We start from the raw sequence: 13,734 nt of genomic DNA on the forward strand, positions 1-13,734 counted from the left end.
CTGCCACAAATTCCCCCAGCTGTGAGCCTTCCAACCTTCTGAGTATTCCTTTATATGTGGTTCAGAGTTCTGGGACCATCCCCTGAGCCTGCTTGGTCGGGTATTCTGTGTTGTTGTTGGCAGAGCTCTCTGCTATACGTCCACCCGATCCGCCATCTTGTTTGCTCTCCCCTCAGTAAGTATTTTAAGTCCTCTTCACTTTCAGCTAGCAAGATTGTATCATCTGCATATTATAGGTTGTTAATATGTCTTCCTCCAATCCTAATGCTACATGTTTCTTCATATAACCCAGCTTCTCAGATTATTTGCTCAGCATACAGGTTGAATAAGTATGGTAAAAGATTACAATCCTGTCACACACCTTTCTTAATTTTAAACCACTCAGTGTTCCCATGTGCTGTTTGAACAATTGCCTCTTAATCTATGTACAAGTTCCTCATGAGCACAATTCAGTGTTCTGGAATTCTGATACTTCGCAATGTTGTCCATAGCTTGTCATGACCCATACAATCGAAAGGCTTTGCATAGTCAATAAAACACAGGTAAACATCTTTCTGGCATTCTCTGCTTTCAGCCAAAAGCCATTTGATGTCAGCAATGATATCCCTCATTCTTGTCCTCTTCTAAATATGGCTTGGACCTCTGGGAAATCTCTGTCAATGTATGCTTGCAGCTGTTTCTGTATTACCTTTAGTAAAACTTTTGTCACATGGAATAGCAAAGATATTGTCAGATGATTTCTGCATTCCATTGGGTCACCTCTCTTTGGAATGGGCACAAATATGGATCTCTTCCAATCAGTTGGGCAGATAGTGGTATTCCAAATTATTTGACATAGATGAGTGAGTGCCTCCGCCGCCTTACTTTCTTGAAAGATTTCAATTTGTATTCCATTAGTTCCTGAATCCTTATTCTCTGCCAATTCCTTCAATGCACTTTTGAATTCTTCCTTCAGTACCATTGGCTCTTGATCATATGCTACCTCTTGAAATGACTGAACATCAACTATTTCCTTTTGGTACAGCGACTCTGTGTATCCCTTCCATCTTCTTTTGACGCTTTCTGCATCAATCAATAAATTGCCTGAGAATCCTTCAGTAAAGAAAGCTGAGCCCTGAATTTTTTCTTCAGTTCACCCAGCTTGAAATATGCTGAGCATGTTCTTCCCTTTTGATTTTCTAACTCCAGATCTTTGCACATTTTGTTGTAGTATTTGACTTTGTCTTCTTGAGCTGACCTTCGAAATTTTCTGTTCAGCTCTTCTACCTCCTCATTTCTTCCATTTGCTTTAGCATCTCTATGCAGGAGAGCAAGTTTGAGAGTCTCTTCTGACATCCATTTTGACCTTTTCCTTCTTTCTTGTCTTCTTAATGACCCTTTGCTTTCTTCCTATATGTTCTTGATGTCATCCCATAACTCTTCTGGTCTTCGGTTTTTAGTATCTAATGTATCAAATCTATTCTTCAGATTATCTCTAAATTCAGATGAGATATATTCTAGGTCATATTTTGGCTTTCATGGATTTGTTTTCATTTTCTTCAGCTTCAGTTTGAATTTGAATATGAACAATTGATGGTCTGTTCCACAATCTGCCCCGGCCTTGTTTTGACTGATGATATAGAGACTCCATCATCTCTTTCCACAGATGTAGTCAAGTTTGATTTCTGTGTATTCCATCTGGTGAGATCCATGTGTATAGTCATCTTTTATGCTGTTTAAAAAAGGTATTTGAAATGAACAAATCATTGGTTTTGCAGAATTCTATCATGCAATCTCCAGTATAATTTCTATCACCTAGGCCATATTTTTCAACTACTGATCCTTCCTCTTTGTTTCCAATCTTTACATTCCAATCACTAGTGATTACCAATATATCATGATTGCATTTTGATCAATTTCATCCTTACTGGCTTTAGTGGTTGGTGCATAAATTTGAATGATAGGTATTAACTGGTCTTCCCTGTAGGCGAATGGATATTTTAACCTATCACAGACAGCACTGTACTTCAAGACAGCCCTCGATTATTGGTAGTGGGAATGTAAAACAGTATATCCACTATGGAGAACAGTTTGTGGTTCCTCAGAAAGCTGAACATAGAACTACCATATAATCTAGCAATCACAATCCTAGGTATAAACAAAGTGAAAGCAGGAATACAAACAGAAATCTGTACACCAATGTTCACTGCAGCTGTATTCACAATAGGTAAACGGTGGAAACAATTGAAATGCTCATAAACAGATGAATAGATAATAAAAATGTACTATATACAAAGAATGCAATTATTGTTTGTCATAAAGAAAAATAAAGTTCTGATGCATGCCACAACCTGGGTGAATCTAGATAACATCATGCTGAGTTGAATAAGTCAGCTGGAAAAGGGCAAGTGGGCAAGTACTGTATGATCTCATATATGAAATAAGCAAATATACAGAATCCAAGTTTTTACCAAGGATAGGAAAGAGAGGGAATGAGGAAGTTGTTGTTTAGGAAATACTGAATTTTTGGAAAAGGATAGTGATAAAGGCTATATAACATGAGGAATGTAATCAATGTCACCAAATTACACATGTAAAAATCAAATAATTGGTGACAGTCTATTATTTAAAAAATCAAAGTAAACATCTGAGTAAGGGGTAGCATAAAAGCTAATGTTAACAAGAACACCCAAACTCTCAGACAGAATCCATTTGATCTACCCTCAGTGGCTTGATAATCAGAACTTGACTTGTTGTTGTTATTAGGTGCCATCAAGTCGGTACCGACCCATAGAGACCATATGCACAGCAGAACGAAACACTGCTTGATCTTGGGTCAACCTCACTACTGTTGCCACAGTTGAGTCCATCGATACTGCAACTTGGTCAATCCATCTCGTTGAACTTGACTAGGGGACAATTAAAAAAAATATATTGATAATGGAAACGAGGATAAATTGCTACAATTTGATGAACTTAACCTATACTCATGGAGGTAGTAGCTCAAAATACCATCAGTGAGGAAGAGAGTCTTCAAATCAAGTTTAAATGCTATCCCCTCTGTATACAGGGTAGATAGGGATGGGCAACTTAGACACTGGCTACCTAAAATGAGGGGGCAATAAAGGTATGAAGTGACTGACATGTTTTCAAGAGGGAGTTTAGTTTAAGAGTGTGCAGGGGGAAGGTAGAGTCCCCACTGAATAGTTTTCATCTTGTCTAGATGGGTTTGGTTAAAAGAGTTGGGGATAAGATTCTTATGATTCAATAGTGAGTAACTGTTATCATGACTAATTAAGATTGTCACAATGGTAAAGGTAGAAGTTTTGTAACAAAAACAGGGGAGTAGTCAATCTTACAGTCCAGAAACAGAGGACCCTATGACCATCAGAGGAGAACAGCACAATCAGAATGAGGGAACCTATCCAGAAAAGCAGTGACACCAGAGACGGAGGCAGAGATGGGGACATAGAGCGAGGGAGCAGATTCATGGAAAGAGAGGGACTGAGAGCTGGTGGCCAAGTGGCGGGCTTGCAGAATGTGCCCTTTGATGGTGTAAATTATTATATATGCCTGAGTGCTTAAATAAATAAAATAAAATAAAGAGCTAAAATAAATAGAGAGAAATACTGTTAACTGATGGATTATAATCATTGTAATGATACACATTATATGATTTGTTGAATGTAAAATTGATGATCTGCCCTGTAAACTTTCACTCAAATCACAATAAAAACTTTAGCTATATATAAAAAAGCTAATGCTAAGGGTAACTCAGATTATGTCAAGGTCAACAGTTTGAAACTACCAGCTGTTCTGCAGGAGAAAGATGAGGCTTTCTGCTCCCATAAAGATTTACAGCCTTGGAATCCCTGTACAGGGTCTCTAAGGAGTTTAACTTTGCATTCTTTAGGCAGTGAGGGACAATCACCCAGACACAGAAGGGAAGGCAGGTTAGATAAGTGAGAGTTTAGAGCTATGGAAACCAATAGGAAGCTGTGCTGAGATAGCAGCCATCAAAACAGAAGGTACAGGACACATTTTAATGTGATGAAGTTGAATAAAGTAGGAGACTTCAAAAAGTTCATGGGAAAAATCCATTATCCTTTAATTCTGTTTTTCCCATCAACTTAACCCCCCCCCCCCTTATATAATTCAGCACTGGACTGTGAACCACAAGGTCTTCACTTTAAACCCTTCAGCTGCTCTTCGGAAACCCTATACAGGGGCACTCTGAGTCAGAACTGACTTGGCAGCAATGGAAAACAATCAGATGCATCTTGGCTGAAAGCAGCAAATACCAGAAGTTTATGTGTGCTTTGACTATGCAAAGGCATTGAACTCTTTGGTCCATAACAAATTATGGATAACATTGAGAAGAATGGATATTCCAGAGCACTTCATTGTGGTTTTTGAGGAACCTGCATATAGACACCAAGAGGCAGTCGTTCAAACAGAACAAGGGGATACTGAATAGTTTAAAATAGGAAAAGGTCTGCACCAGGGTTGTATCCTATTACCATACTTATTCAACCTGTATACTGAACAAATAATCCAAGAAGATGGACTATATGAAGAATGTGGCATCAGGATTGGAGGAAGACCCATTAACAATCTGTGATATGCAGATGATACAACCTTGCTTGCTTAAAGTGAAAAGGACTTAAAGTACTTACTGATGAAAATCAAAGATCACAGCCTTCGGTATGGATTGCATCTCAATGTCAAGAAAACAAAAATCCTCAGCACTAGACCAATAAACAACATTCTTATCAACTGAGAAAAGATTGAAGTTGTCAAGGACTTAATTCTTTTTGGATCGACTATCAACACTCATGGAAGCAGCAGTCAAGAAATCAGATGAAGTATTGCATTAGGCAAATCTGTTGCACAAGACCTTTTTAAAGTGTTGAAGAGCAAAGATGTCAGCTTGAGGACTAAGGTGCACCTGACCCAAGCCATGGTATTTTCAATAACCTCACATGTATGCAAAAGCTGGATAGTGAATAAGGAAGACTGCAGAAGAATTGATGCTTTTGAGTTACGGTGTTGGAGGAGAATACTGAAAGTGCCATGGGCTGCCAAAAGAACCAACAGATCTGTGTTGTAAGAAGTGCAGCCAGAGTGCTCCTTGGAGGCCAAGAATGGCCAAACTTCATCTCTCATACTTTGGACATATTGTCAGGAGGGACTAGTTGGTTTACTAAACAAGATATCATTCTCCAGGATATCATGTTTAACAAGGTGGAGAGTCAGAGAAAAAGAGGAAGGTCCCTAGAGAGATGGATTGGCAAAGTGGCAGCATCAATGGGCTCAAGCGTGGCAACAATTGTGAGGTTGGCCTGAAATAGTATTGTCCCTAACAAGCAAACTTTATCTATTTCCTTGTCTTCCCATGAAGGATCCCACAAAGCTATATATTTTATTGTCCTTTCAGTAAGGTCAGGAATCACCACCAAAGTGACCACAAGGGCAGAAAGGTTTGTCACTTCTCTCATATTATCAAACCCTGTCCAAAGACCTTGCTGATAGTTTGGAAGAAACTGCAGAATATTGTAGTTATTCAAATCAGCTAGATTCACCCACAGCAGTCACTCTCCAAAACTAGTGAGGCTTAGATCTGTTTACAGTAGAAAAGGGAAGGTTATGCCTTTTCCTAAAAGAAGAATGTGTTTCTATGCTAATCAATCTGGTATTGGAAGAGACACCACCCAAAAACTAGCTGACTGAGCTACCAAAATCCATCAGCAGTTGTCAGAATCTCGGGGCGCTTGGAAGCTGGAAATGGGCTGCCTGGCTACTCACTCTACTGGAAACATATTCTATAATTTTTCTCTTGTTACTTACTCTTTGGACCATGTATACTCAACACATTAGTTAAGTTTGTTTCTTCTTGCTTTCAGGCTATCACGATCCAAGCTTTGTACAGTCATTGAGGTTATAACCTTTTTCCAACCATTATGGATCTACTGGACAAGGCCAGGGCAGGATATGTGCCTCTCACCCCCAGGGTACAGGAACCTCAGGATGAAGGGAGAGTTTAGGAGGTGGAGTAAGAACTTCAACTTCTCTACACCATAATCAGCAGGAAGTAGTCAGAAGAGTCTTTGTTCTACTTCCCAAATGATTTTGAGGTTCCTCTCTCTTCATTTTTTTCAATGTAAAGAAAACAAAATTCCTCACCACTGGACCAATAAACAACAATATTCTTATCGACGGAGAAAAGACTGAAGTTGTCAAGGACTTCATTCTTCTTGGATCAACTATCGACACTCTTGGAAGCAGCAATCAAGAAATCAAATGACATATTGCATTAGACAAATCTGCTGCAAAAGACCTTTTTAAAGTGTTGAAGACTAAGGTGTGCCTGACCCAAGCCATGGTTGATGCTTTTGAGTTATGGTGTTGGAAGAGAATATTGAAAGTGCCATGGGCTGCCAACAGATCTGTGTTGGAAAAAGTGCAGCCAGAGTGCTCCTTGGAGGCCAGAATGACCAAACTTCGTCTCTCATACTTCGAATATATTGTCAGAAGGCACCAGTCGCTGGAGAAGGATATCATATTTGGTAGGGTGGAAGGTCAGAGAAGAAGGGGAAGACCCCCAGCGAGATGGATTGGCAAAGTTGCAGCATCAATGGGCTCAAGCATGGCAGCAATAGTGAGGTTGGTCCAGGATTGGGCAGTGTTCATTTTGCTGTGCATAAGGTCGCTATGAGTTGGTACCTACTCAATGGCACCTAACAATAACTCTCTTCAGGAAGAAAAATAATAGGAACAGATTAGGGATATCTTGAGCATCTCCATGCCTGGCCCATACCAATGGAAAGGCAGAGAGAACCAGGAACATCAACCACAAAAATCCTGGACACACCTTGTAGCTTAGAACGCATCCTTACTGCAACCTTTTGACAAATACTGATTTATTGTAATATCATTAACATATGTATCTGCCCTGCATACAATTAAACCCTAGCACTTGATACATATGCAGAAAAGGATAGACAAAACCCAATTAAGACATCCCAAACCACTCCCCCTGGGGAAAACAACTCCCCTAGGGGAGGAGTCCTGAGCTTACTAAACCTTGCTTCCCAATTCTCCAGGATCTTCTTCACTTGAGGAAACAGACCCACTTCTCTGTGTGTGAAGCGAATATCACTTTCCAATAAATCTTATAAGTGAAATCCCAGTGTGGTGTGCTTGCATCCTTGAGAAGCAGCAACACCAGTTGAGTCTGATTCTTCAGATTCCCGGAGAGGGAGAATGGGGGACACGTGGCATCAACAGTATAGTTACATGAACTTTGGTACCTATACAAATTATTGAAGAGTAACAATGAATCTGTGAAACATCTCACAACATGGATGAACCTGAAGGACATTATGCTAAGTGAAATCAGTCACAAAAGGATAAATATTGTATGAGACCAATGTTATAAAAAGTTAAGAAAAGGTTTTCTTGATAAATAGACCATCTATGATGGTTACAGGGGAAAGGAGGGAGGGAAAATTATTCAAGGGCTACAGGGTAGAAGCATATTAAGATGGGTGACAGGGAAGGCAATATACAACAAGAGGGAGGTTTGCAGAGGAAAGATGAAGTAGTGGGAGACACAGGGCAGAATGCAATAGTTAAAGTGAATAAAGAAGCAAATACACTGCTGGTTCATGGAGGGGATGGCAATCATTGTAATGAAGCACAGTATATGTTGTTGAATGTAAAACTGATGATCTGCTCTGTAAACCTTCACTCAATTCACAAAAAAGGTTTAAAAATAACAATAATGAGGAAACGTTAGCAAATAGCTTATTAGGACATATTCTTCCAAAATCTAAAATTTTTTTTTTAAAGTACTTTAAAAAGAATATTAAAGATTCCTCCTCTGAGTATCATGTAACAAAAGTTGGTTTCCTGTCACTACAGATGCCAAAAAAGTCCACTATGTTTTAGAATGGTAGGATTGTAATGGAGGGCATGACATATTAAAAAAGAGCACAAATTAAACTATGCAAAATTGATTTTATGTTATAAGAAATTACTGTAATGTTCATTCCTGTTTTATTCTTCCAAGTAAAATTATGTGGTCTTTTATTTGAAAATACCAAAATACATCGAGGTCAAATGGCATAACAGAGTTCATAGAGGTAACGCTCCGCATCCTAATTTGGGGAGTAGTGTGTGGGGTCTTAAAAGCTTTCAGGAAGACATTTAAGATACAACTACTATTCTTTTATAAAGGAAACCAAAGACTCAAGTAATTACCTCACAGGACTGATGGGCTACATGTACTACAGTCTATTTAGCCTGGGACCAGAAGAACTAGATGGTGCCTGGTTACCAGTGCTAACAGTTCTAACAAGGGACACATTGAAGGTACCAGGTTAGAATGAGAGAAACATATAGAACAAAATTCAAATTCATTAAAAAACAACAACAACAACAACAACCTCATTGGACAGATAGAGACAAAACAGGAACCTCTAAGACTGTTACCCTAAGATGCTCTTTTAATCTGGAGTTAAATAAAGTCACATACAGAGGTCACCTTTCGTCATATAGTTGACTGGCCTATAAAATATAATAAAAAAACTTATTGCATTGGGAAAATCCACTTCAAAAAAGTGTTACAAAGCACTTTGAGGACTAAGATGTGTCTGACCCAAGCCATGGTATTTCCAATTGCCTCATATGCATGTGAAAATTGAACAGTGAATAAGAAAGACCAGAAAAGAATTAATACATTTGAATTATGTTGTTGACAAAGAATATTGAACGTACCACCGACTGCCAGAAGAACAAGCAAATCTGCCTTGGAAGAAGTAAATCCAGAATATTCCTTATAAAATGAGGTGGCAAGATTTTGTCTCACATACTTTGTACATATTGTCAGGAGGGACCAGTCCCTGGAGGAAGACATCATGCTTTGTAAAGTAATAAGGAAGAGCGCCTGATATCATGGCTGCAATAATAGGCTCGAACGTATCAATTGTGAGTATGGTGCAGGACTGGGCAGTATTTTGTTCTGTTGTGCATAGGATCACTATGAGTCAGACAACCACACAACAAAAAATAAGCAGTAACACCTGTGAGGAATGTGCTTCTTAGAAGAATCAACTATATGAGACTAAACAGTCAACATTTGCAAAATGACAAAGATACGAAACCAAGGAGGGGCAGGGAAACCAGGGAAGGCAGAGTGGAAATGGGAAGTTGTTAGGTGTTGACATATTGTAGGGATAGCTCCAATTGTCATAGGACAATCTGTGTATGAATTGTTGAATGGGAAAGGAATTTGTATGAATTGTTGAATGGGAAACTAATTTGCTGTGTAAACTAAACACAATAAAATGTTCAAAAAGAAAAATCACATATCCTTTATACGCTAAAATTAAGCTATGACCCATCCCCAATAGTAAACATTCTTTAATATGCCTTTCAAATCTGTACGGCTCATTCTCTCATTAAGTTCCCTCTGAGCAACACATCTATTTGCAGAGAACTGGCTGGGGCTAGTTTATATCTGGGAATGAATTCTCTGCAAAACTATATTTCTCAATTAAGAATACTGATGCCCTTGGCATCATGTGGGACACCAATGCAACTACAAAAAACCTAGCTTCACCAGGACACTCTGAATATTACCAAATGATAATGCAAATACTGTGTTAGTTAAAGTATGTATTACTGCTACCATCTTATGAAATGAAAATTAAAGTCTACTGAAAAGATATAAGAATTAAGAACATGGCATTACTGCCTCCTTATTGACTCAGGGATCAGATCACTGTTATTGTTAACCAGAATTTACTTAAGACTATACAAATTCAAAAGTACAAAGTTGCTCCAAAAGAAAACCTTAATATAGGTTCATATCTATATTGAGAAGAAAATAAGGGAGAAGGACAGAGCAAATCAATCAATGGCAGTTACCTTTGTCACTAGAATATGGTGCGTGAACATTATTGCTGGGAACAGATACATTTTGGTGGTGAGGCTGGTTCACAGTTTCTAGAAATGAAACCAGATTCTCATGATGTGAAAGCTCTTCTGCAACTGGGAAGGAGACAATGTTCCAATTTAACTGTGTGTCTCCTTCTGTGAGGGCCCGGAAGAGAGAAGGGATGGGCTCATGCAGCTCCTCCACAGTGCTCTTTGAAGTTGGAGGCGTGTCACTATAATTTCGAGGATTACACATACCTGGGGAGGGGGAAGAAAATAAAAGTTTATTTTTCTCACATATTTTATAACAAGTTAGTTGATAACATGCTGGTTACTGCCCTGAAATAAAAACCCTAGCATATTAAAATTATGTGACTTCCACCACCATTATACATATATATTTTTCAAGAACTTTTTTTTCTGAGAAACAATGGCACCCCCATCCCAGGAGCAATGAATATACCAGGTACCTATAACTTGTTTCTAAATGTCATCCTCCACTAAACAGAACCAGAGCTCATTGGAGAGCTAGATGATTCCACGGTTGGGGAAAGGGAAGTACAACATGATCCTGGAACACCTTTTTGTGCCAGAAAGCAAGAAGTGCTCAGTGACTGATGATGGCGGTGGTTGTGTGTTGCTGAGTCAGTTCCGACTCACAGCGACCCTGTACAGGGCTTTTGAAGCTGTAAATCTTTACAGGAGTAAACAGTCTCATCTTTTTCTCATGGAGCTGTTGGATTCCAACAACTGACCTTGCAGTTAGCAGCCCAACTTATAACCCACAAGGATGTGTCAAAAAGACATGAGAAAACCTAAGGGGCCTTCACTAACCAAACTGACAATTTGAGCGTCAAAATAAAGAATGATAATAGATTACAACCCCACAAGTAAAAGAGCAGTCAATGAGTCCTACTGTCACCATATGGCAATCATCATGGTGGTGTCTGATTCAGTTGGAAGTTGTCAATGATACTAAGGCTGGTAGTGGACATTCAATGATGAGCAGGATACTGATGGACTCTAGGAACCTCTCATCAAAATATTAATCAAATAAATATATGGGAGAAAGTGATGACCTGAGGTGGATATTTAGGCAGGCAACCAACATGACCACGGTTATCATACTAGAGATGGGACAGGTTGATCGTGTGTGCCACCTGATGAACTGCCGCACGTCATTTCAGGGATGTTGTCAAGAATTTGTGACTTGAATTAGGTCATGAGCCAAGATCATATGGACTGAAATTGGGGGCTCTCTTACACAAAAGAACTGTCAAGGAAAAGACGGATCTGGTGAAAGGAGGTGAGGGATGATACTAATAAGGGTTTTATGATTCAACTGTAACTGTTAGCAGGATTAATTCTGATGTTACAAATGTAATTGTAGAAGATGTGTAACTAAAGGTGGGAGTAGTTAATCTTTCATTTCAGGAACAGACAATCCCAGGAATAGCACGAAGGAAGAGCAGGAGTAGACTGTGAGATCCTACCTAGAAAAGCAGAGACAGAAGAGATAGTAACTGAGGCAGTGGTAGACAGAGCAGGTTCTAAGCCATGGGCTGAATAAGGCTGTGTGCCTGCAGGCAGGAAGTTGGCTTGTAGAATGTGCCCTTTGCACACTTAAAGGAAAATATATATATTTGTATGTGTACATCAAATATTTTTGCTTTGTTTCTTTTTGAAATATAAAATGTAAAAGGGAAGCCACAGGGAGGAAGTAGGATAATTGTTGTTTCAGGGAGGGGATTGTAATCAGTAAAATGAAACAAGGCATATAATATAATTTGTTGAATGTAAGGCTGATGGTCTTGTCTATAAATCGTCACTCAATTCAAAATAAAATTTTTTTAAAGTTGGTTATTTTGAAAGGATTAATAAAATCAACAATCATTGGTAAATTTAAAAAAGATAAGGAGAAGATACAAATAACACAAATAATATGGGTGCCATCACAACAGAATCAATGGAAATTAAAAGCACAATAACAGAAAACTATGAAGAATTGTACTTCAACCTATTTGAAAACCTAGAAGAAATGGACACATTTCTAGAACACTTGACCTACCTAAACTAACACAGAACGAAGTAGAAAACTTGAATAGGCTTATACTAAGAAAAGCAATTGATCAAGTCATTAATAAACTCCCAACTAAAAAAAGTCCAGGCCCAGATAACTTTACAGGTGAATTCTGCCAAACATTCAGAGCTGACACCAATTCTACTTAAACCATTCTGTAATATAGAAAAAGATGGAAAACTCCAGTCCATATGAAGCAAGCATAACTCTGATACCAGTTTTTCCTTTTATAATAAATATCTTTTCATGTGTAAGGGCCTGTTATAGTTTGTATTTTCCAGAGATGGCCCCTCCTCAATATACCTCATGTCACCTGCTTCTACAGTGAAATACAGCTCTTGCCACTGAACCTGGATGGAGTTTTGTGATGCTCTTGACTAGTAAGACATAAGTGACATTCTGCGACTTGTGAGGTGACGCCATATAAATGTTTGCATTATTCTCTTGAAATACTTACTCTGGGATCCTAGCCACCTTGCTGTGTGGAAGCCAAATAGTCACATGGAGCTCTTGCCTGGCGTTATTCTACCCAACAGTCTCAGCTGAGGCCAGTCAGCAACAACTGCAGGTGTGAAGGGAGGTGAATTTGTAGATAACCCCAGTCCCTGCTGTGGAATTAGCCCCAGACTTCAGCCTGTCCCAGCTGACACCTGGTAGATTTCTTTTGTGAACATTATGCTTTTAAAACCTAAATTGTTTTCATTTTTGGTTAGTTTATGTAGTTTCTCTTCTTCCTCAGATTAAATGTGAAAGGTTAAAACCAAATTATAAATTCCTGTTTTGTATATTTATGTGTTTTTCATATTTTATTAGTTTAAGGAAAAGTACAAAAGCTGAGGAGAATATAAAGGTTGTAAAATGCTCTTCATAAATTTTTTAGTATTCTGAATTTTAATAACTGAGATTGTAAGGTAGAATCATGGATTAAACAATTAGAGCTGACCCCTTTATTTAAGAAAAAGGAAATTTGTTGTTGTTATATGCTGTTGAGTCAGTTCTAACTCAGAGAGACCCTGTATAGGATTTCTGAGGAGCAGCTGGTGGGTTTTACTTGAGGCCAGCAGTCCAGTGCTTACCCTATAGCACTACACCAGGGCTTCAAATGAAGAGCTGTTGCTGTTATGTGCCGCCCAGTAGGTTCCGACTTACAGTGACCCTATAGAGGGTTTTTGAGGAGCAACTGGTGGGTTTGAACAGCCAACCTTGTAGTTTACAATTCAGTGCTGATCCACAGAGCTTCACCAGAAGTCCAAAAGAAGAACTAGACCCAGAAATTAAACAACTTATCCACTATAAGATAAGCCTATGGTTAGAGCCAAGATTTGGTCTCTTGGCTGCATGTCCAGTGTTCTAATAATCACTCAATAAATAATCTCTAAGTGGCATTGAAAAGAGTCCTGGTGGTGCTGTAGGGTAAGCACTGGATTGCTATGTGCAAGGGCAGCAGTTCAAATTCACCAGCTGCTCCTTGGAAGAAAGATTAGGCTTTCTGCTCCCATAAAGATTGATAGCTTTGGAAATCCTCTACAGGGTAACTAAAAGTTGGAATTGCAGTGGGTTACTTTTGGGGGTAAGTGTCATAGAAAAGCAAATAATAAGTAGAATGCTTGTATTAGAAAAGCTGTTGCAGTTAAGTGCCTTGGAGTCAGTTTTGACTCATGGCGACCCTGTATAGGGTTTCGAAGGCTTTACATCTTTTGCAGGAGCAGACAGTCTCATCTTTTCTTTCTTTTTTT

General features: G+C 38.8%; 1 protein-coding gene across 1 annotated transcript in view; it reads right to left on the minus strand.

Moving 5' to 3' along the window:
- TWSG1 (twisted gastrulation BMP signaling modulator 1) overlaps window positions 1-10,174 on the minus strand; it is an 18,409-nt gene extending 8,235 nt beyond the window's left edge. The window contains exon 1 of the mRNA XM_006868696.1: window positions 9,910-10,174. Coding sequence (XP_006868758.1) covers window positions 9,910-10,174 — 265 coding nt within the window. The remainder of the gene's footprint in view (window positions 1-9,909) is intronic.
- Window positions 10,175-13,734: the final 3,560 nt, after the last annotated feature.

The sequence above is a fragment of the Chrysochloris asiatica genome, unplaced genomic scaffold (genome assembly GCF_000296735.1).
Source record: "Chrysochloris asiatica unplaced genomic scaffold, ChrAsi1.0 scaffold00122, whole genome shotgun sequence".
NCBI lineage: Eukaryota > Metazoa > Chordata > Mammalia > Afrosoricida > Chrysochloridae > Chrysochloris > Chrysochloris asiatica.